The 24,005-nt window shown below is 40.8% G+C and overlaps 1 protein-coding gene across 1 annotated transcript in view; it reads right to left on the bottom strand.

The window, feature by feature from the left end:
• Positions 1-384: 384 nt before the first annotated feature.
• The window catches only part of CCDC80 (coiled-coil domain containing 80), a 35,332-nt gene continuing 11,711 nt past the window's right edge, over positions 385-24,005 (bottom strand). Inside the window, exons 4-8 of the mRNA XM_040484508.1 lie at positions 12,552-12,688; positions 10,713-10,861; positions 5,032-5,135; positions 2,446-2,526; positions 385-888 (exon numbers count right to left, since the gene is read on the bottom strand). Of these exons, the coding sequence (XP_040340442.1) occupies positions 542-888; positions 2,446-2,526; positions 5,032-5,135; positions 10,713-10,861; positions 12,552-12,688 (818 nt within the window). The 3' untranslated portion in view covers positions 385-541. The remainder of the gene's footprint in view (positions 889-2,445; positions 2,527-5,031; positions 5,136-10,712; positions 10,862-12,551; positions 12,689-24,005) is intronic.

A 24,005-nucleotide genomic window follows, 5' to 3' on the forward strand; every position in this document is an offset into this window, starting at 1 on the left:
GCCAATATCATTGGACTCCTGTGGTATCAAGCTTTATGAAAGAAACTAACAATAGGAAGCAGGGCCATCTCAATCACTTTTAGACTGACATTTCCAAAAGTGTTAAGAAGCTATTTCCTCTGTTACATGTGATCAGATGTTTCCTGAAAACATCTGTGCTGTGGTCCTCAATTTTCTTTAACAATCAGTTTTACTTGCCAATTAATACTTTTAAAAAGTAAATAAGAGGTATTAATACTTTTATATAGAATTATGTGTTCCAAATAATGTCTCTCATGTAAGAAAAGGGCAGTGTCCGTTCAGCACCAGGTCCCCTCCAGTTAGAGAAACAAACAATTCTTTTAAACATCTTTATGATTTAAGGTTTCAATAACAACTCACAAGTAGGCAAAAGTTTGCTATTTATTTGATCTTGGAAGAACACAGAAAGAAAAAGGCAGGGAATGTAGGCAGTGTGGAAGAACTCCTTTGCATAGCTGGCCACTTGTGGCTTTAACAGCTGCAGGGGAAACTGGCTGGGGCTATGGTTACGTGTTTCTGTTCAGTAAGGATAGCCATGGTGGTAACTCTCATGATGACGGTGGTCATCCTGGTAACCATCCTGGTATCCTTGGTGGTAGCTATGGTAACCGTAGCCTGCGTACTCATCTTCTGGGCAGCGCATCCCCAGTGACTGCTGAATGGCCATTTCCTGTCTCCGGAGTTGCATCGAATCAATTAAATCATACACAATCACCATGGACCACATTGGGGAAGGATACCAGGATTTGACATTTCCATCTTTTCCAACTAGAAGCATGGAGAAGTACTCCGGGCTCACTTGAAAATAGTTACGGATGTCTTTCACCAAATGGGCTGATATGTCTTCTCGCTCCACCACAGAACTCCCTGGAAGAGGGTTAAAAAAGTTGTTAGTGGACTGAAGAGTCACCACTCAAGCAAACATCTAAATGAGAAGAAATCACTATGAGAATAGACAGAGGACACGAGTCTATTCCCTTTGGTTCAAAATCCAATTAAAGAAGGTTGCCGGGGTTTTCCACAAGAAATTAAATGTCCCTAATGTTCTGCAACATTATTAGCATCAAACTTTAGGACACATGATGTCTCTTTTATAGGAATGTTACAAAATATAAAACCAGTCCTCTAATTTAATTCTGGCAGGATCAACTTCTTTCAAGTTTGTCATGAACAAAGATTATATTGTTTGTATTACTAAGTTTATTACCAATTAGCTTAGCTTCTTTGCAACCATACTTCTTTGCAAGTATGGATTTCCTTTTGATACTGTGGTTTTTATAACAAAAAGCTTATTTTCTTGTCAGAGGGGGAAAATACCAATTATATAAGATGTGAATAAATGTATTTAAACTATTATGGTCAGTGAAAAGAAGAGGGGAAATGGGGAGGGTGCTGAGGCTTTCTGGGCCAAGGACTTTATGCACATTATCTCATGTGAATAGCTTGATCTTGGAAAGAAGAACTGATTTGCTTTCTGAAAACTTTAATCGCTAGTCATTTTTTTTTACAGCGTTTCTGAGCCTTTCAAGCATTTGTCCTCATGTGCTGAGAGGGAATCAGTAAGATATGACCCATGTGCCTCATAAAATTATTGTGGGAATTAAATGAGATTACATAGATAAAAATGCTTTGTAAATCATAAAGTCCTATACAGAGAGAAAGCATTATTCTAGTCAAGAAAATGGATATTTTTACTGTCATTTTTGAATTATTTTATATTAAGAACAATATTAGTGAGTGCACTCTACTTGCTGTGTGCACACGTGCACACACAGGTGCATACACACACGAGGTAGGTGGATTTGTGAACTGTGTTCACCTTAGAGGCACACCCACTGCTTGCATATAGTTTAATATAATTTAATAGAACTTAAAATTTTTTATTTTTTTTAAAGTTTTTTTTTAATGGTTTTATTTATTTCTGAGACAGAGACAGAGCATGAGCAGGGGAGGGGCAGAGAGAGAGGGGGAGACACAGAATCTGAAGCGGGCTCCAGGCTCTGAGCTGTCAGCACAGAGCTTGACGCGGGGCTCAAGCTCACGGATTGTGAGATCAGGACCTGAGCTGAAGTCGGAGCCCTAACCAACTGAGCCACCCAGGTGCCCCTAAAATTTGTTAAATATTTGTTTATTTACTGGAGAGAGAGAGAGAGAAAGAGAGAGAGAGAGAGAGAGAGACAGAAAGAGAGAGAGAGAGAGAGAGAGAACACAAGCAGAGGAGGGGCAGAGAGAGAGGGAGACACAGAATCTGAAGCAGGCTCCAGGCTCTGAGCTGTCAGCACAGAGCCTAATGCAGGGCTCGAACTCATGGACTGCGAGATCAGGACCTGAACTGAAGTCGGACGCTGAACTGACTGAGCCACCCAGGCATCCCTAACAGAACTTAAAAGGAGTTCATACAGTTTTAAAATAACAGCACTTTACCGTTAATTGGGAACAGTTCTAAAACTCCCCCAATTTCCTCTCCAACCCCTAAAAGTTTCAGAATGGTTATGTGACGCAGACCTGAAAGAAAAAAGAAAGCCATAGAATTGGTAAATCATCTTTTACTTCCAAAGGCCAACATCTGACAATTAGAAATTTCTACCTTAAAAACAATATAGAACATAACCTGATTAGGTAAAACAATTCATCTTTCCCCATAAAAAAGTAATCAGATACTTTGAAAACCTTGAAAAAGACCAATTGCAGATTTAGGATTATCAACAGGGTCAGGTGTGGGTTGGTTTGCTTTGGTTTGTAGATTGAAACAAAAGAATCTGCTCTTAAACTGTGCTTCTATTAAATAACAAAACAAAAATGAAGCCATCAGAACATTAAAACGTCTGGGATAATCTGAGCCGATTAGCATTCTGGAAAAAGAGTCATTCCTGAAGTTTCAATACTCACAGGGATAATTCAACTGTCTTAGAGAAAAGACTGCAGAACCCATGTATTGGGAGTGTCAGAGGAAGAGTTCTGGCTTCCTCGCACAGAAGTTTGTCAGCTTAAAGGGCAGTTTCTTATCACTTATTTGGAGGATTCAAAGAAGCGCTTAAGCAAGCACAGCTTGGCTTCCCACCCTCAGCTAAAGTTTCAGGAAAGGAGAGAAGGTCATGCCTTGGTAGCTTGTTGGAATTCTTTTGAAGATGAAGTACATGTGAAGGGGTTCAGGAGAGAAAACCTAGGAGGACAAGGGGGCTGTCAGTTCATCATATCAAGATTTCATGGTGTTAGACAAAATGCCAACCTTGTCAGGGTCATAACTGGGGACTATGAATATGAATTTTGATGGTGCTTATTGTTCAGGGGAGAAAACTGAAAGCTGTCGGGGTAGGGCTGTTTTAAGGAGGAGCTAAAATTCAAGCAAAAGGCTATTCCTAAAAAAAAAAAAAAAAAAAAAAAAAAAAAAAAAAAAAAAAAAAAAAAGATTGTGGTCTTTGCTCTTCTCCCAGAGAAGTGAAGCATTCTGTTCTGCATGTTGTTGAGTCATGTTTTCTAAAGGGAAGATCACGAATTTCATTATTCCCGGAAAATATGACTTGTTTACATTTCCTGTATATTACAAAAGGGTTTGCTTACACTAATGTGATTTAGGTTCTGTGTGCATAGATTAAAAATGAAACACCACCTAATAACTGCTCCAAAGATGTCTTTAGAAAATTAATAATCCACGATTTTATTTATATTCTTATTGTGAAGAGTCATTAACTGCTCTAAGAACTTCTGTCTTACCTAGCGACATTGGTGGTTCTAAATAATTTAAAATATGCTTAACAATACAAAAAATCTTATACATTGTTATAAAATTTTAAATTATTTGATAATAGGAGTATACATAAAAATTCACGACTTTTCTAGTTGTTCTTACTATTATGAACTTGTTTTCTGCTTGCTTGTGTGTGTTATTATTTCACATCTTAAAATTGAAATGTATTTATAATTTCTAGGTACTGTGTCATAGCAGGGACCCAGGCTCTGTTAATGCTTTACAAAACCTACACCCCCATCTTTTTATAAATCAGGCACAGTTTTGTAACTAATAAATGATTCTTCTTCCTAACAGAAGTATCAAAATAATGCTGATTCACCTGTGTTCCAATTAGGAATTTTTAAAATCTGTGGCTCCTAGCTACTTTTCCACCCCTCTAACAACTGTTCAAATTCTTCCTCTGCAGAAGTGTATTTTAAATGAGACTTCAGTTGTGAGTTCCACTTTCGAAATTGTCCTTAGCTCCTTGGTTCACCATTGAACTTAGTAATAAGGTCTATGCATAATAACCATTCATTTTCCTTTCTGTATGTCCATATTCAAAATGATACTTTAGGTCACCAAGATAGTCATTTTGGTAAAGAAAGCAAATGTTACTTTTCGAAACACTAAGCAGTTCACTACAAAAAATGAATAAATAAATAAATAAATAAATAAATAAATAAATAATAAACTCTGTTTCTCTTTGACCTACTTGTCTTAAAAATAAGATTCTGTTTAAGAGATCTTGCTGTCTTTGATGCCCAATTATAGATCAAAATCCTTTCTGAGGGAATGGCAATATAGTACAGTTTACTTCCATTAATATATTAATTCTCAAAGCCATTCGTGTTTTTACAAAAGGCATTTCATCTATGGAGAAGTACCCCCCCGCCATGTTTTTACCTAAGTATTATCTAAGTAAATGATGATACCTGAGGTTTATAATGTTGAGACAAGTTTTAACAAATCAAACAAGAAGGCACATAACACAGATCACTGAAAGTAAAACAGTAGTTATTTTCAAACACTTCAGTGAAGAATCCAAGGGGGGAAAATATTGAGAAAAAAAAAGAAAGAAAGCAAAAAAAAAAAAACTCCAGTGGACTAAAGCTTGAGTCTGAAAGCAACTTTATACTCAACACAATTGAGTAAGTGTCTGGGAATCTCCAGTCTGGACTGAGGAATATTTGGACGATCTAAGCTTCTATGTTCCATTTTAGAATTGACCAGGAAGAGAGTGGTATGGGAAAACGGTGATGACGAAGCTTCCCACTCACCAAAATTGCAGGCCTGGCCGCTGAGGGCCGAGAGCTGCTGTGAATAGGCCCAGTCTTCATCATTAGGGGCAGAGATCACCAGCAACCGCCTCCTCCATCGGAACCTGGAACAGACAGGAGGCCGTGATTACTGCTTCAAACAATAGAGGCTAGTGTAAGAAAGCAGACTCGCTTCGGCTGTCGGGTTTTCCTGTGCCCAGAATATAAAACACCGGCCCTTAGAAGTATCTCCTAGCTCATCAAAGTCATTAAACTGCATTTCCACATTTCTTGCTCTCTTTCCGTTGTAACTTCACGGTCTGCTGACTGTGGCATTTGCACGAAACATCAGGCGTGAGTCTGGCCACCGTGCCCGAAGAAGTCACTTCCGGAGACTCGGAGTTTTAGACGCAATGAGGACTGGCCCAAATTGTTATGTTATGTTGTAGCCACAGAAATAGGGAATCCAAAGAAAACTGAAGAAAACTCACAATCTAATAGAGTTTGCTCAGGCTTGGAGGGGGTTAAGAATCAAACGTATGGACTGGAAACAGAGTAGAAAAAAGAGAACTAAGTTTTAAGGCGGTGACAGTGATAGGAAGAAGGAAAGTGGCAAAGCGGTTCCAAGGGCCAAGGAGAATTCCTGGGAAAACAAAGCCCTGTGTGCCCTTCTCAGTAGCCAGTTGTTCTTCCAGAGGCAAATGCAAGTCCTAAAACACAGCCTACTCTCATTAGTAAGACCCAACATTATAGAGTCCTCTGTGAAGTGGGATGGGGCTACATCTCGAGCCTAGGACCGTAGCATATATAACAAACTTGCTGCTCCAACACAGTAGGGTAGTAGAAAGAGCTTTTGTCTTGTAACCTAGAAACCCAAGTTCATGTTTTGTCACTGCTACTTTTTGGGTTCCTTGAGCACATCGCTGAGTTCATCTGAGTCTCAGTTTTTCCTTATCTCTAGAATGAAAAATAGCGTCAGCTTCAAAGAGGTATTATAAGACTTAAGCTAAAATCTGTCAGTGTAAGTTATTCATGTGATGACATGGGCATAGATGGTGGCTTAATCTGTGGGCTTCTTAGATGTAGACGTTTGTCCGTTAATAGACCTTGGACGTTTGTCTCTCATGCCATATGATAACTTAGTCAATCCTCATGTTTGTGTATCATTTCACAGCTCACGTTCATCTATACTGACAACATTAGAGGTCAGTGAAGGCACAGCTTATTGTCTTCATTGTACAGATGACAAAATGGGGCTTAGAGAAGTAACCTGCCTAACTAGTACATCTAAGAGGTGGTACCAAAATAAGATTTCTCTGACTCCCAGGCCAATGGTTTCCCTAGTTTATCTCCCTAAGGGATCCTGAGGTTTGGCTCATACAGTCAGGGTCCCAAAGGAGATACGAAGGAGAGAGGGAATGCATCCCAGGGGCAACTGTATGGAGTTATCTCAAACTCCACCTTCACTGGAGGAGGGGTTTCGCTTTCCGCCTACTGTGCAGACCCCTGTGGGGTGTTAGTACACTCACTGAGCTGGAAGCCACTCGATTTTATTCGTGACTTCTCTCCCTACGCTCATTCTAGCCTCACAGTGAACATGAGAGTTTTCAACCCCGAAGAAAATGGCCTCTGGGGGGAAGAGTGGTTTGGGTGAATGAGAGAAAATGATAGTCTGATGAAATACAACCTCTGAATGGACGCCTGTAGGAAGGCTCGCCAAGAACTGCTTACTGTGACATTACATTTGCTTCCTCTGCTTGTTTCTCTTCAAAGGGAAAGAAAAACTAAAATCTCCACTGAGGATAGGGAGATGAGTGTATCTGGCACGGAGGAGGGGAGAGGAGTGTCTGAGATTGTCCGAGGTCTCCCGGGAAAGGGAACAGTGATCACAAACATGGTCTCCTGTACTCTCCCGGCTTCCTTAGGAGGCATGCCAGCCCAGCTCTGGCCCCCCAGCCAGCATCCAAACCAGGCCAGCCTTCCTGGCCTCACACAGAGCTGTAGGGTATCCTGGAAGGAGCTATTTTGGGTGAGGTATATTTTGGCTTGTTTACCTGTGTGCACCACTGAATGCTGTCCTGATTGGATGGGGACAGGATCTGAGACTCCCTGTCGCAGACAGAACCAGGCAAAGGTCATTCCCCCTAAGTAATGATTCTTTCTCCCACGGATCTTCACATTGAGACACAAGACTCCAGCTCACAACACTGAAGGAAATAACTTCCAAAGGATGTAACAAGAGATGTCAGTGTGGCCCAGATCCCTATTTCGGGCAAATAGTTTTTCTGTCACTTTAACTTATCAGTAAATAAAAATTCTATGAGCTGTGTGTGTGTTTACTCCCGTTAACTGGCATTCCCAGATTAGTGTGCATTTGCCAGTCTTTGGGGCTTCTGTCTCAGAGGAACGTAATTATAGCCTGAACCAGATGAGTGTCACTAAAGACCAGACTGGCTTTAGAGTCTGGTCAGCTGAAACCAGGCTGTAGAGACTCACCAACAACTCAGCAAATTTGAAGGAAAATTCCCATTTGGATACTCATTTATTTATAGAACTGCTATTTAAATTTTTTTTTTTCCTTCAGTTCTCTTTGCCTGGGTTTCAATCCTGAGGTGTTTACTAAATTTCCTCCTACCTCTTCCTTCATGACAAAATTCTCTAACTAGCAGCTGATTAACTGGTCCCAATACTAATAGCCAGCATTTATTGATTACTTACTTTGTACTAGGTCATGGGCCATTGTTGTGAATTTACTTTTCACAACTCTTAAGAATAAATACGTTTCTTATCTGCCTTTCGCAAACGAGAAAACTAAAGCCTGGAGAAGTGAAGTAATCAGCCCAAGGTCACACAGTCAATAAATGAAGAAACCAGGAATCAAACTCAGGGCTGTCTGACTCAAACCTTTAGGTTATACACAACTCCACATTAATTTTTAAGATCAATGATAATCATCAGCACAGTGATTTCATGAGTTGTGACCACAAATCATGCATAGCTACAGGACATCTAAATTATAATCATATCCATCCGGAGTATCCACAACAGATGCATGTTCCTAAAATAGTATGGAATATGAAAGCCCGTAAGGTTCTGACATTAGAAAGGAGATACATTTACACATCACAGTGCCCTAACCAGTACAAAAGACTTTAGAGGCAAAATGTGGGTACAAGTCTTAAAAATCAAAGATATGCCAAATTCAAGTCAGTTATCAACTGGAATGAGCACTGCAAGCTTCGGGTGTGAGCAAAATTGAGATAATGTCAAGCTTTCCCTGTCATGTTTTGAAACCCATGACACAGTGATTATAAAAAAGGCAGCCTGCCTGGTGATGGTAAGAAAAATCAGGATGTCTGTAGCTGCAGCTCTCAGAGCTGGCCCAAATCCTTGGTTATAAATAACATCAATGGACTGGGTGGTAACTGCCTGCTGTAGAGGTTGGGCAACCTGAGTTTATGAGGTTGGTTCAGCAGGTATGCATCTTATAGTCCTGGAAGATTTAGAATTAAGAAGAGCAAGTTTTCAAAGAATCAATCATAGTGATAATTTATACTTCTAAGAACGATCCTGGTCTTCATTATATACACAATATATGTACTTGTGAAACTTAAGAGAATTTGGCTCAATAAAATGACAACCTTGAAACTTTAAATTAGAATTTATAATTGAGTAATTGGTTTAGATGTGTGGTTTTAAGTGATTGGAACACCTGAGAAACTCTAGATTCACTGTATTTACAAGATTAACTAATTAAACTTATGGATCATTAAAGTACTCAGAAAGATTTTGTTGGTTTATTTCAACAACTCAAAAATATATATTAAATATAAAATGACCGTTTGAAATAATAAAATTGTTTAATTATTGAGTTTGTAAGCCAGATCAAACATTATTCAAAGCCCTGTAAAAGTGATGGCTAAAATTTGCTAGATTGTAAATAGAATAATAAGATTAAAAAGCCTAACTCAAAAGTTTAAGAGAGAGCTAAGGAAGAAAGCAAGGGAAGGAAGGGGTAGGGGAGAATGGGGGAAGGAAGGTAAAGGAAGAAAAACACCTCAAGGGCGACAATAAGCTTTGACCATCCATCTTCTAAGTCACTGCCATAGAGAGGGATGACCTTGGATCAGAAGTTGATGTTTCAGTGCCCCCAAGACTAGACAAGGAGTCACCTGTCAGGTGGAGAGTTAGAGCCCTTTCTCAGCTAAGAGAGTGGACTGAAGACTGGGTTGAGCCTCAAGTCCTTATAAAGTGAGGCACCTTCCATCTCCATTCCAGATGCTTGCATTGCACTGAAAATTGGGATGAAGGAAGAACCTCAGGTTACTCTCAGCTCTGAAATCCTGTGGTTTTAGGGATATCTCTCTTCACTTCAAACTCTGGGCTCCTGGGTCCAAGACTAAAAATAATTCACGTTATATTTTCAAAAGGAGTATTCGAAAAGAATACGGGCCTTGGGTGGCGCCGTGAGTCCCAGAGCTGACACTAGCTGGGTGATGACCAAAAGTTAGTTACTTGGTCTCTGTCAGCCTCAGTTGTCCCCTCTACAACTCAACAATAGTTACAGTATTCAGCTCATAGGATTGTTGTAAAGATTAAACTTGGGAAGGTGAAGTGCTTGGCACAGAGGTGAGCATACAAAAAGTGATCCCAGAAACCCTGGGATGGAGTCAGGGCCATAGAGGCAACATAGCTGGTAAACTGCAGACCCCAAACTTGGATGAACAGTAAGTCCTGTGCTCTTTACACATCATGAGGTTATGTTTTAAGAGACCCAAGCCTCCTGAATCTAGAGGAGTTCAGATTATCTACCTACTTACTAAACAGAGAATCCTTGATTCTCCGACTGACACCTAGAGAACATGCTTTATAGACACAAGTAAGGAAGTTCACAGCCTCCAAGTTAATGAGCCTCCAAGTAAATGCTTGCTCCATTTCTGGAGCCTCTTGGCCACACAGTACAGCTGGGGGGAGGTGTTGGGGAGGGGAGATGTTACACGGAGATCTCTGTGCATTTATTTGCTGTAGGTGGAACTTCTGTAGTTGTGCATCTCCTAGGGCCCCAAAGGCCCTGTAGAATTTCCATCCAGCATGGAGGAAGGGATGGAGAAGGGAGGAAGTGGAGCAATTTTTTTTAACAGTCTTCTCTGTGTATTTACCGAAGTTTCCCGACAATGGTTTTCAATAAACCCTCCTCCCCAGGGAATCAGGGAGCTGGGTAAAGAGCATTTCTCCTTCTGAGGTCCTAGAGGGGCTTTTATTGTTTTCTGCAGAGCTGGAAGGAAGCAGAGAATCAAGCAGAGTGTTCCAAATCCTGTTTGAAACCAGAAGGGCCTAATAAATAAATATGTAAAATAAAAATGCAGTATATAAAGCCCTCCAAATTCACTGATGGAATAAATTAACCCTCACAGGTCAGAATTGTTTATTCTGTGCCAAGAAAGAAGCAGAAAAGAGAGAAAAGGCCTATCCAAAGCCACCAAATCAACATTCAAGCTTGGAGCTGACCCCAGTCAACCTTGTGACCAGAGCCCTTTTGACAGGAAAAGACTAAGTCCAGTGGCCAGAGGACCATGAGGCAGACGGACCTTTTAGCTGGGCAGGTCTGCACACACACCTACTTTGTGTTTCCTTAGCCTTTTCATTAACTCACTCAGAACACATCCCCACCTGCCTCCTCAGGGACTCCAAAGGTGAGGTACCTGGACAGGAAGTTCTCCAATGACTGCTTCTTGTCTTCCTTGCAAACAATGCCCTCCTTCTTCTGCTTTTCCATATCTTTGATTCGGGACTGGAATGTATCGATCAAATCGAACACAGACTTCATTGCTATGGGTACCTCGTAGTATTGCTGTTTAAGAAAGAATAGAAAGCATATAATGTTTAAGGGTGTTTCTTCCCTCTGCTCAGAGGATAGAGGGCCTGGGAAAATTCAGGGGAGCGCTGGAGAAATCAGAGTCTCGAGGGTTCATTGATTTATACATCCTCCTCTGCAAAAATACCTCTGCTGATGTTTTGGGGTTCAGAATCCATGAAGCAACTGCCCCTTATGTTTAATGAGAATTTCTTAACTGTGTGCCTTTTATGGGAAAGGGTCCATGACTTCCTTATCACACATATCCTAGGCTCACTTCCCTACCTCTGGACTACGCTGGTTCCTGTTCGCTACACAAGTGAGGAGAAGGTGAGAAGTGCTGTAATTGACACGGAAACGGAATAACCTGTTGGAATATCTGACTTGAACAATCACGGTAATTTTCTACCAGAAGGAGCACCGTTCTCTGGCCATCAGGAATCTAGATAAACTCTGTGATTCCCAGAGGAATGTTTTATTGAGCAAGCATACCTTAAAATTAGACCATGTTTCTAGGGGTATCCTTAGAAAAAAAGTTGGAATCCACCTTAAAGATAATGCAACTCAGTTTCCTGGATCAGAGCTTCCTGCACTTATAACAGCAACCTAAGATGGATTTGATGGCTGGCTGAGCATTGTCAGCATAAACTACAGGGAAGTCTGGACATGGCTTGGAGATATGCCCCCAGTGGGAATTCAGTAAGCTAGAATGTAAAAGCTGGCAGAGACCTTTGGGCCCATCCAGTTCAGCCCCTCACGTTATAGGTGGGGCAACGCAAGTGAGGAATGCATTAAAGAAGGGAACTCTCTCCAGATCCAGAAGAAGACTACAGGTTGAATGACCTATTCTGATGGCCCAGGTAACCTTTCTCCTGATGATCTTCATGTAAGCATGGTATGCTATTGGTGCACTAGAATAGTAAAGACAGTGCAATCTGGAGTCAGCCTGTGTGGGTACCAAGCCCAATGCTAAGTGGGTAAACTTGGGCATGTTACTTAACCATGCTGGGCCTATCTTTGTTCTTCTGTGACATGAAGATAATACTCATTATTTATCTCAGAGATTTGAGATAGGGATTGTAAAGGGTTGAGGTAAGTGCCTGGTGTAAGGAAGATACTTAATAAAGTTAGCTATTTTTGTTAGTATTAGTATTAGTATTAGTATTAGTATTAGTATTAGTATTATTAGTATTACTACATGGCACAATTTTTCATGGTTCAGAACTTCTGTCCCTAAGCATAAGAAGAAAGTAGGTATAAAACCCTACTGTCTTGTCCATGTGGGATTGAGAGGTAAAACTTCCAGGCCCTTCCAGAGTGGGTCCATGTTAAATCTGACCTTCCTGAAGGAAGAAGCCAACTACTTTTCACCTTTTATCCCCAGGGCCTGGGACATCATAGCTACTCAACCAGTGTCTGATGAATGCATGACATTGATGTTACAGAAGAGTTTAGTCTGAGTCAAACAGCTGGGCCATACGAGGTCATCCAACCCAGTTCTTTCCATAGACTACATTTGTAGGCACAAATTCTGTAAGATAACGTGGAATATCTGGACCTTTTCAAAACCTTCCCACTTAATAAAATAATCTGTGCTTATTCATACGTCTAATAGATTCATTGACAAAAAATTCAAAGTTGCTATTCTAAGGAATGGAACTGTACTGTCTAAAACAGAAACCTGTACCTTGACTCTCAGGTCCACGTCTGTGAGCACCATGAAGAAGTCATTATAGGTCATTCCATACTCTTTCCTCAGCTCACCAATGAGATGTTGGTCTACCAGGTCCTCATCATCCACCACTCGCATGGGTTTTTCATTATCTTCAAGGAAATGAAATGTGAATGAATATGGGTGTGACAAGACCGAAATAAGTGGGAAGCTCTGAGTCTCCATTCTGAGTTAATTAGAACAGCTTTCATTAGTTGCACACATTCAGCTAACATTTTGTTTGAACACAAGTTCCCCAAGTGAATAAGTAAATGTAGAAATAAATGAATAAACTCATTTTGAAAGTCAATTCTCTACAGATAATCAAGCCCCATCTGTGCCTACCCTGATGGTAGGTAGTGAATCAGAAGGAGCAAAGTGAGAGTGAAGGCTGCTGACTCACCCCTGGAAGAAGATTGCCAACTCTATCCTGGGAATGAGTCATCACCCCATCTCACCAAGGAGCTTTAAAATTTATTTTAGTTTTTGTTTCTGTTTTAAAAAAAAATTTTTTTTTTTTTAGTTTTCATTATTTATTGAGTCTAAAATCTCTGTCTTTTCCTCACTTTTATTACAGAATCACTTTGAGACTCAGTGAACCATGTCATTGCTATAGAGAGAAACAAGCCTATGTTCAGACCTGCCCAACAGGTTCATTTTAACTCCAAAAATGTAGAGTTCTCCATAATACAATTTTTAAGTTCATTTATTTATTTTGAGAGAGAGAGAGAGAGAGACACTATGAACAGGGGAGGGGCAGAGAGAGGGAATCCGAAGCAGGCTCCGCGCTGTCAGTGCCAAGCCCAATGATGGGCTTGATCTCACGAACCATGAGATCGTGACCTGAACTGAAATCAGGAGTCGGACACCTTAACCCACTGAGCCACCCAGCTGCCCTCATTATACAAATTTTGTAAGTGAATACAATTTCAAGCAAAGTGTTACCAAATGTACAGAAGGTTTTAACCATTATATATATTTTTTAAAACATCAAGCCCTAAAAATAAATTATTATACTTCGAAATGGTTCTTGAACATGTCACTAGGTGGATGGGAAGTTTGAATATGGCAACTCTTAAGTCTGGAAATCAGTTTAACATCTCTGAGATGAAAATGCTACATTCCTCCCAGGTCACAGTGTTTCCCTCAACCCTACAAAAAATTTTATCTGCCAAATGACTCCCTGTATTTAAAAAAAAATGTGAAAAAAATAAAGTCAGCAAAGATGTGATCATAGATATATCTATGATCTCACTAAGACTCTATCACTTACTGTCCACATTGCTACCCACTGAATAGTACTACAGTAGAAACAGCCATGGTTTTTACAGATACAGAGGTTATAGGGCTTGAGTACCACAGACCATTGCTCTTTTACTCATAAAAAGGGGATGATTACAATTTAACTATTACTTTGGTTTATTTGATTAGGATCACTGAAAGTACACAAACAAGGAACTTGATTTCCTATAAAGCAGATCAAAATGCAAAGACAAAGAATCTGTTTTCTTCCCCCAAATTGTGACAGTTCTTCACAGAGGCAGTTCAAAGGCATGGGAGCCCATAGCTTATATGAGGACCAAGCGCTCTGCAAAGTGAAAAATTATATGCTTCGTACATATAAACTACTTTTTAAAAAATTTTTAAACGTTTATTTATTATTGAAAGACAGAGAGACACAGAGCATGAACAGGGGAGGGGCCGAGAGATGGAGAGACACAGAATCTGAAGCAGGCTCCAGGCTCCGAGCTGTCAGCACAGAGCCCGATGCGGGGCTCGAACTCACAAACCGCGAGATCGTAACCTGAGCCAAAGTCAGATGCTTAACCCACTGACCCACCCAGGCACCCCCATATAAACTATTTGTTATGTTTACTTATTTATTTTGAGAGAGAGAGACAGAGACAGCAGGGGAGGGGCAGACAGAGAGAGGGAGAGAGAGAATCCTAAGCGTGGGGGTGGATGCCACAAACTGTGAGATCATGACCTGAGCCGAAATCCAGAGGCAGAAGCTTAACTGACCGAGGCACCCAGGCGTCCCTAAACTGTTTTTTAAATGTACATTTTTGCTGTTATGAATTAATTACAAAGTAATTTTAAAAAAATGCCAGATTCATGTTGTTGGCTTTTGTTTACTATGTCTCATTGAGCTAAAAAAGCAAGTTGCTGAAGAGAATGCATAGTAGACAATATTCTTGCTTAAAAGGAAATAAAAGAAAATACATCTGTACAGGAATAGACACTGGAAAATGTCCAGAAGGACATCTAGTTGGTAACAATGGTCGCCTCTAGGGAATGGAAAAGGTGAGTAGACACTTCCACTATTTACTCTACACATGTCTATATTATGTAAAATTTAACAAGGAGCATATTTTACAATTAGTAATAATAATAAAATAAATAGTTAAAAACTGATTTAAAAATGTTTTTAATAACTAATGATTCTGAAACTTTACAAGCAAGATTTTCTCTTGAATCTAAGGATTCCTAGTTTTAATTCTCAGCATACTTTTGTTCATTCCACAAAGTATTTGTTAATACACTGGAGTGTAATAACAAAGTATTTGTTAATACACTGGAGTGTAATAACAAAGTATTTGTTAATACACTGTTAATACAAATAACAAAGTATTTGTTACACACTGTTAATACACTGGGAATGCAGCCAGTGTCCTGAGCTAAGTCTATGCTGGGTGCTGGATTCAGAAATGAGTAATTTGGATAGAGTTCAAATTCCTAATTAGAATCAAAATGAGACCATTATCTCTACCTCACAGAGAAAGTTACAAAAAGCACTAAATGGCTGAGATGGAAGGAAGTTGGAGAATGTAGTAGATTTCAAAAAATGGCTCCAGTTCTTCACCTTTCCCCATACCTACACTCTTTGTCCAGTGACTGTGGCTCCTCTTTACAGTGAAGAGTTAAATTGTCGTGCCTCCCGATTCTGAGCTCATCTATACCACATGCTCCGGCCAGTGCTAGGTGATGTTAGCAAAAGTGACATAGAGGCTAGAAATGAGCCTGTACATTTGGGATTGCTCTTGCCTCCACCATCGCCATGAGAACAACATGCACGCTAGACTTCTGAAGAATAAGCTAAACCAAGTTACCCTGGCCTCAGCCCAGACGGGGCGATTTCAGATCAGCTGACACCAGTTGATCCCTAAAGTGTTCAAGCCCAGCCGAGATCAGCAGGACCACCCAGCCAACCAGCAGCTGACTGGACATGCATAAGCCAGCCTCACCAAGGCTTGCCCAGCCCAGCCCAGCCCAGGTGAGCTGAACCCTACAGGCTTATGACTGAGTGTTTAATAATTACACGCCACTGGAGTGTGTGGGTCGTCATTACACAGCCTTATTGTGGCAACAGAGAAGTGATACGGACATTACCTAGCAGAACCCAGTCACGTTACTGAGAAACAATAATATATGGCGCATTAGATGAAACAGGGACTGAAGCAGACACTGTGGTGCACTGTCCAGATCCTGCCTTCAGAAGCAAGGCTGCTGTGAAGGTTAGCCGCTGACTCCCTCTCTGCAAATCACTGACCTTAGAAAGGAGGTGCCTTTCTGCCAAGTCACACTCTTCCTAGGGGACAGCCCACATTCAGCGGCTGATGCAGTAGGGTAGATGTAAAAAACGTCCCCGTTGCCTCCAAGTGAACCACTACTCCGAAGGGTTCATTGCATTACAACTAAAACTCCCTCTCTGTTCTCTCGTATCCCTCCCCTCTCATAAGCATTATTCCGAAGATGACTCCGCCATTAACCGCATGTATGCAAATCTCAGTTTCAGAGCCTGCTTCCCAGAGAACAAACCCATCACAGAGCCCACAAACGAGCAACTGGCTCAAGTTTACCCTACTAGTTAATAACAGAGTGAGGGTTAAGGCTCAGTTAATACGACCTCATTCCTATTGAGTATTCTCTCTACTTGACCAAAACATATCCCACCCAAGGACAGAGAAGACCTAGGACCAAGATTTAAGCCAACCTTCGTTCTAACTGGGATATAGCAAGACACCGATCTCATGGCCTGTTTTCTCCTTTCAACTAAAAGATCTTCTGAAACATTTTGACCTGACATTAAAAATAAAACATTTTACACTTCCAGACTGCAGAGTATCTACATCCCAAATGAATGTTTGTGCTGAGGTGGAAAATCACAGTGAAAGCACTGATCAACGGTGGCTCCTGCAAAGGATGACAGCAGCTCTACCATAAGACAGTGTCCCCTTCGGGCCCAATTCGGAGGAAGGGATGTGTGAGGCCAGCTCCCAGCTCCAGCTGCCTGCCCCTGCCCCAGATCTCCATTACGCTCCACGTTCCGTCTCAGTCAGGGCTGGGTGAACACGAGGCTCTCCTCGGTCTGAAAATGCAGCATCAATTTGGCAGCTTCTTGTTACATTTTTGTAACAGTTTTGCCAAAGCTCTCTAGTCCTTTGCAGGGCTTAGAAGCAAACATTCTTGAGGACGCAATCCTATAAACAGTCCGCATGGTCTTGATCCAGCTAAATGGATTCACAGATCCAAACCCATGTGGTGGGATTTGGTTATTCCACACAGCCTGTCCTTGACCTAAGATGACTTAGGAGGGACAGGAGGGAGCTTGAACTCTGTCACACCCTGGTGGGGACTGGTCCTGTAAGTGGGGCACTGGCCTGGGTTTCCATCCTTTAAGGATCTCAATTCCCAAGTTGAGGTGGTAATAGATTTCTTCATGTATTTGTTCTTCCATGTCTGACCACAGACAGCAATGACGTTGCAGAAAAATTCAGCTCCAGCAACAACTTACTAATCACCAACTGTGTGCCAGGCATTACATTCGAAGTTTCCATCTGTGACGGCTCCTTCTCTACGATATCTGTGGTATCTCCTACTCCCACTCTGTCTCACCTGAGTTCAGGCATTCTGCCAATGTTCCTGGACCATTTCAGCCTCTCCCACTGCTTCAGAAGTTCTTTATCTCCTCTAACAGTTTTTCAAAGCATGATCCACTGGGTAGACAGGTGGGGCACAATCACCTGGGGCACTTGTTAAAATTACAATCCTTGGGTCCAGACCAATTTGATCAGAATTTCTAGAGGTGAGGCTCAGGAATCTGCATGTTAACAAGTTTTCTGGGTCGCTATGTTGCCATCTAAGGACAGGGAACAAGGACAGGATAAAATCCAAATCCTAGGCATAGCGGCCAACACCATTTCTGCCCTGGACTCAGTCTATCTTAGGGAGCTGATCACTTAACTCTTCCATACAATATGCTCCAGCTTCTATTTTCAGTTTCTAGAAATATGCCTTCTCTTCCTGGAATACTATCCCTACCCCTGTCTACATGGGAATTCCTAATTACTTCTGCAACCTATCTTTACCTCACCTATGCCCTCAGAATACTTTTAGCCGCTTCTGCAATAATGCTTCTCACCCTGCATTGCAACAGGTTGTTTACACATCTATCTTTCCACTAGATACGAGCAGTTCATCAACAGGGACTAACCTTTGATGGTCTTCTAAATCCCTGTAGCCTGGCACACATAGACACTAGGTACAGATTTGGCAACCATGACATCTCTCCCCTAAGAAAGATGTCACGTGAGAAAAAACTATGTCCTCGAGTCTGGAGTTTGCATCACCAAACCCTTACACTTCCTGTATCTTGTGAGTCTATAACACAGCCAGTCTAAGTATAATTTGAGAAAGCTCATCATATAGATTTATTTTCTAAATTTGGGTTTTCACATATGAGGTCTTATAATTGTATTAACCACATTTAAAAATTTCTATATATTATGATATTTTGACATGTTAAAACCCCTTTCTGACTAGGGAGAGACTGCCTCTCCCAAAGCTAGCCAATTCTTAGAGACAGCAAATCTGCAGCCTGCAATAGCTCTCTGAAATGCAAACCAACCAACCCAATGCCCTACCTCCTCTCTCTGACACGTGCACGCCAGGAAACAATATTCCTCTTCCTTAATCATCCAGGGTCAGGTACCAGGCAACTAGGGACCAGTCCTATAACCCAAAGCCTGGTGAAATTATTCAAACTAGCCAATCAGAAACTATGTATTTTGTCCTGCCTCACCTTTCTCTTGGGAACCCCAATAAAGACAGTGACCTAGGCTCTCCCCTCCTTGCTCTTACTGCTGCTTTCTGACCCAACCCTGGCTCCACTTGTGGGCCTAGGGGGCGTGCTGCAATTTCCTCTCTGGGACTCATGAGCAATAAACTCTATTTTCCTTTGGCATTCTGATCTCTTGAGTGTCATCCACTGCGCTGCACCATTCGTCACCTACCTTAATAAACCCTTTCCAGGGGTAACACACAACACAGATAAAATCTATTTATATGGCATTTAAAATATAACTATCCTGGGGTGCCTGGGTGGTTCAGTAGGTTAAGCACCTGACTTCAGCTCAGGTCATGATCTCGCGCTCTGTGAGTTCGAGTCCCGCATCGCGCTCTGTGCTGACAGCTCAGAGCCTGGAGCCTGCTTTGGATTCTGTGTCTCCCTTCTCTCTCTGCTCCTCCCCCACTTATGCTCTGTCTCACTTTGTCTCTCAAAAATAAATACATGTTAAAAACATTTTTTTTAGGGGCGCCTGGGTGGCGCAGTTGGTTAAGCGTCCGACTTCAGCCAGGTCACGATCTCGCGGTCCGTGAGTTCGAGCCCCGCGTCAGGCTCTGGGCTGATGGCTCAGAGCCTGGAGCCTGTTTCCGATTCTGTGTCTCCCTCTCTCTCTGCCCCTCCCCCGTTCATGCTCTGTCTCTCTCTGTCCCCCCCAAAAAAACAAAAAAAAACGTTGAAAAAAAAAAGCTGAATCTTTTATTTTAACGATATTTCTGGGATTGCTGATGATAACCCTGGCCTCCAGCTATGGGATTTACTTTCTTTTGATTGGAAACAGATTAATTTAAAGGACTCTGTAGTTGATTCTCTTGCTCCTATTTTACTGTATGAATGGGTCAGTTGCCTGCCTACCAACCCATTGTGAAATGAGTGTCTGGATCAAATTGATAGGGGAGACTAACCTGGCCATTCCTGATCACAAAGTTGCTGCTTTCTTGGTTTCTAGAAAGAGCAACTTGTCCTATCTATGAAGAAAGCATCCTGCCAGATTCTTTTCTGTCCTACAGATTGACTCCCCCAAACCTGGGAAGTTATTTAAAATTTATTTGAAAATATATTTAGAAATCTTTAGTGACTTCACATGGTTTACCAAATAAAATTTGATTTCTCTGTGCTGGTATTTGAAATCCTTTAAAATCTGGTGCCAACCTCTCTTTCACTCTGTCCTACACTTAACCATCTGCTCTCCACCAAACCTAGCTGCAAATCAGAACCACTTGAGCAACAGTTTAAAAATATAAATTCCTGGACCTTATCCCCAAACTGGGTCAGTATCTTGGAATTGGGAAGAGAACTGGAGTCTCAATTTTCATTCTGATTTAGAAAGAGTACCTATAAATTGATATTAAGAAGAACAATCTTAAGAAGAAATGGATATTAAGAAGAAAAAAACGGCAAAGGACACTAAAAACAAAGTATGAATGCTCCTCAAACACATGAAAAAATGTCCAATCATACTCATAGAAAGAAAAATGCAACCCACCAACACACTACGCTAAGATCTCATTTTTCTTTACCGCATTGGCTGAAAACATTCACAAGCTTGGTTGTACAGTCTTTTGGAGAGCTTTAGGGAAACAGACACTTACACATTGCTGGTGGGATTGCAGTATGATACAACTTGTATGGAGAGAAATCTGCTGATATCTAATGAAATTAAATACATTTTCCATTTGGCCCAATAATCCTGATTCTCAGAATCTATTGTAAAGATATACCCACATAGATAGAGTAACATATGTATAAGGTGATCTACTGTGAAACTATTTGTAATAGCAAAATACTGAAAGCAATCTAAATGTCTATTAACAAGGGTACTAGTTAAACAAACTATGATAGGATCTCACAATGGCTTAATAAAGAATTAGGATGATTTTTATATACTCATAAGGGAAGATTTCCAGGAAATATTTTTTAGGTGAAAAAAGCAAAGTCCAGAGTATTATATATACTATATTTTGTACTAAAAGTGTGGAGGGAATACAGATGTTTATATTTATTTGTATTTGCATAAAGAAGCACTAAATTCATAAATAAGGAATCATAAAAATACCTATGGGGCAGAGATCAACAGGGTAAAGGGGTCAGGAATGGGTGTAACATTTGTCTGTGGATACCTTTTTGTGTAGCTTTGACTTTGGAATCCAAAAATCCAATTCTCTTTAAAAAAATAAATAAAAACAAAAAGTACTTTGATAGAATCATCATCTGTCAACAAATCTACTCCATTTTCAAGGCCCCTCCAATGAATCAACCCACTTTTCGAAATTTTCTGACATTTACACCTTCTCTAATGACTGCAACTGGAAGAGCTAATTCCTCCACCACATTCTCCAAGCACTTGTTTTGTATGGTTGGCTTATCAGGTGCTTTTCACTCCTTGATCATCAGGGGTTGATCTTGACACTGACACACTTGAAAGGCAAGAGGGCAGTGAAACGGGATGATGGACAAGCTGGGGGCAGGCTCCCCCGCCTCGAGGACACAGCGTGATTGATAATCAAAGACGGAATAAACAGAGAGGGACGCCAAGCCAGTGTCTGGAAGTGTGATCACTCCCCCAGCCTTGCCTCACTTCACAAAGTGGCAGGGTCTGAAGAAGGCAGCTGCCAGGCACTGTCACTACTGATGGAAGAAAGGAGGAGTTGGGGCAAAGGGTCAAATTTTCAGGTGTTCCTGAGGAAAAGTGACACTCTATATTGTTATGGAGCCTATGGGGCTTGTCCATAAAGAACAATTCTCTTCAACAGGATCAAAGACAGAAAGAGAATATTAGGCTGAAATGGAGTCTATCATTTTCACCTATCAAAGGTATTTTAGAAATGCACCCATGAATTCTTTATTCATGGGACTATGGAATCACTTTCTTTCCTGTTGTCATGTTCCATCCATGAGCCCATCAACTTCCCCACCTCCTTTCTCATCAATTACCCTTAGAGTCTTCTTCCTTCAAAGGAGGCCATCAAAGAACTTCCTTTGCCCCATAAAAATGTCCGTATGTTCTGGCCCTTAAAATCCGGTGATTGACTATCAGTGTCAAATATTTTTCAGCCCTCTATTCTGCTAAGAAAGAAACATGTTTGCTGTGCTTTCCCCTCAGTTTCTCTTTTCAGTTCTGTAACAAAGTCTTAGGCCGGCAACTTCTTCCCATCTGCACACTTAGTCTGTAATTCCTCCTCTTGACATAGATACAAATTTTTCTACCCAATTGATATTTTAAATACCACTAACAATTGGGAATGCTTTAATGTACCATGTCTTTCTAAACTCTCATGTATAATATTATCTTGGATGAGAAAACCAGATGGGCTTATCCTGCATTGCAATTTGCTCAGGCATGAGTGACTTTCATTAGGCTAACGACTGAAATCTTAAGGTAAATTTCCTGGAATTTGTGGGTCCATCATTTATAGTTCAAATACACTTAGCAAGATGGACCAGCTGGTGAGTACAGCCCACAGTGTAGTTGGATGTGGGTCTCTGTTTTTGAGGCCCAGTAAAAGTCTGGAAGAGGAGAGACTACTTGATTTATTTTTAAGGAAAGTAAGGCCATCTGATAGATTTCCAGCTGAAAATTGGTCAAGGCTAGAGTTTGGTTCACTGAGCCCATGATGCATGCCAATTCCTGTTTTCCCATGGCTGGCTCCCAGTCTTGGCTGAAAGTTCTACGGCCTTTCCCATAAGGGTAAGCTGGGACATAACATGAGGAGAGAAAGGCCTTCCAGGAATTAAATGAGAAACAAAATAAAAGCCCCCCCCCCTCCAGATCAAGTCCAAACTGCCATTCAGTGAGAGGCAAACACCAATGCACAATACCTGATTTCCAATAGGGCAGGGGAAAAAAACCCTCAGTGCCTCTACAGCTCATATTTAATCCAGATGTCTAAAAAACAGCAGGATTAATGCTAAAAATTTGCCAAGGCAACACCAGATGCTTATAACAGTTGGGACCACATAGAGACTGAAGTAGAACATATAATGATTTTTCCAAACTTCTCTGAAATAAGGAATGAGGTTTCTTTGTGTAAGGGTTGGTGGGCAACACATTTGACACTGGAAACACCTGGTGGAGGAGGCCTTTTATCACCAGCCAGCACCAGCTTCTGCACTAGATTGAATACCTACTTCCTTTCTAGACATCTGGGCTGTAATTAAGCTCACTGGCTCTTGCTACTATTTAAAAATCCAGGAAGCTAATGGTTGAATCTCAGTTAAACACTAAATATGTGGCTTTGTAGTATTAGTCTTTTGGGCTTTGGTTTTATTACCAGGAGTAGTAATGCACCTTGTGACCTCGAAGGGCAGTCATGAGGGTTCACTGTTAACATTCTGTAATTAGCAGAAAGCAATTACAAGTCCCTTTTCATTATAGGTGCTCTAGTCCCTGTGACAGTTCGTTGATCTCCAGATGCCTGCCGGAAAAAATGGTGGTAATGATGACCACACCATAGTACTTATTATATGGCACATATTTATACACATTATCTTACTAAATCCTCACCATAGCCTGTGAAAGAGATATAATTATTTTCAAGGCTGAGGCTTAGGAAGTAACTTGCCCAAAGTCACACAAGAAATAAGTTGGGACTGTTGGTTTGAACTGGTCCGTTTGACTCTAGACCTTCTGTCGTATCTTCTGTTTGTATGTATGAGTATTGTTGTTTTGGTAAAGGACCTTGTTGTTGTTTTCTCTCCCAAACACACACTGCACAGGGATTAATGTCCACAAACCAATCACCAATCCACAATGATTTATGATGGGACATTGGAAAGGATGGCATTTATTTTCCTTTGGAGCTATCTCAGTGGAAGGTGAGTTAATAAAAAGAGAGAAGGCATAACTGAAATTCCATATCTGAATAAATTCTAGAGATCTGCTATACAATATTGTGCCTCTAGTTAAAAACACTATACCGTGCACTTAGAAATTAGTTAAGAAGTTCAGTCTTCTGTTGTGTTTTAACCACAATTTAAAAAATATGATTTAGAAGCCAGACAATATTCAAACCAAATGACATTCTCATGACATAATTATGACTACTATGTGTTCTGTTACATCAAGATCACATGACAGAAAAATCTGTGAGCTAATGTGTTATATATATTGAAGCTAACTGTTAACTAATGGGGAAAATGTGTTTTATATTCTTTCAGAGGAAATATATTTTATGAAAAATAGGCAGGATATGCACATGGTAAAATACGAAGGACTTTCATTATAGTTAAAATAAAAACTTTGAGAAGTCGAGAATACATGGAGGGTAAAAGTTTTTTTTTTTAAAGATAAAGCCCCAGAGATGTAA

This window comes from Herpailurus yagouaroundi, unplaced genomic scaffold, assembly GCF_014898765.1.
Source record: "Herpailurus yagouaroundi ecotype Mexico unplaced genomic scaffold, PumYag 162, whole genome shotgun sequence".
NCBI classification, from domain to species: domain Eukaryota; kingdom Metazoa; phylum Chordata; class Mammalia; order Carnivora; family Felidae; genus Herpailurus; species Herpailurus yagouaroundi.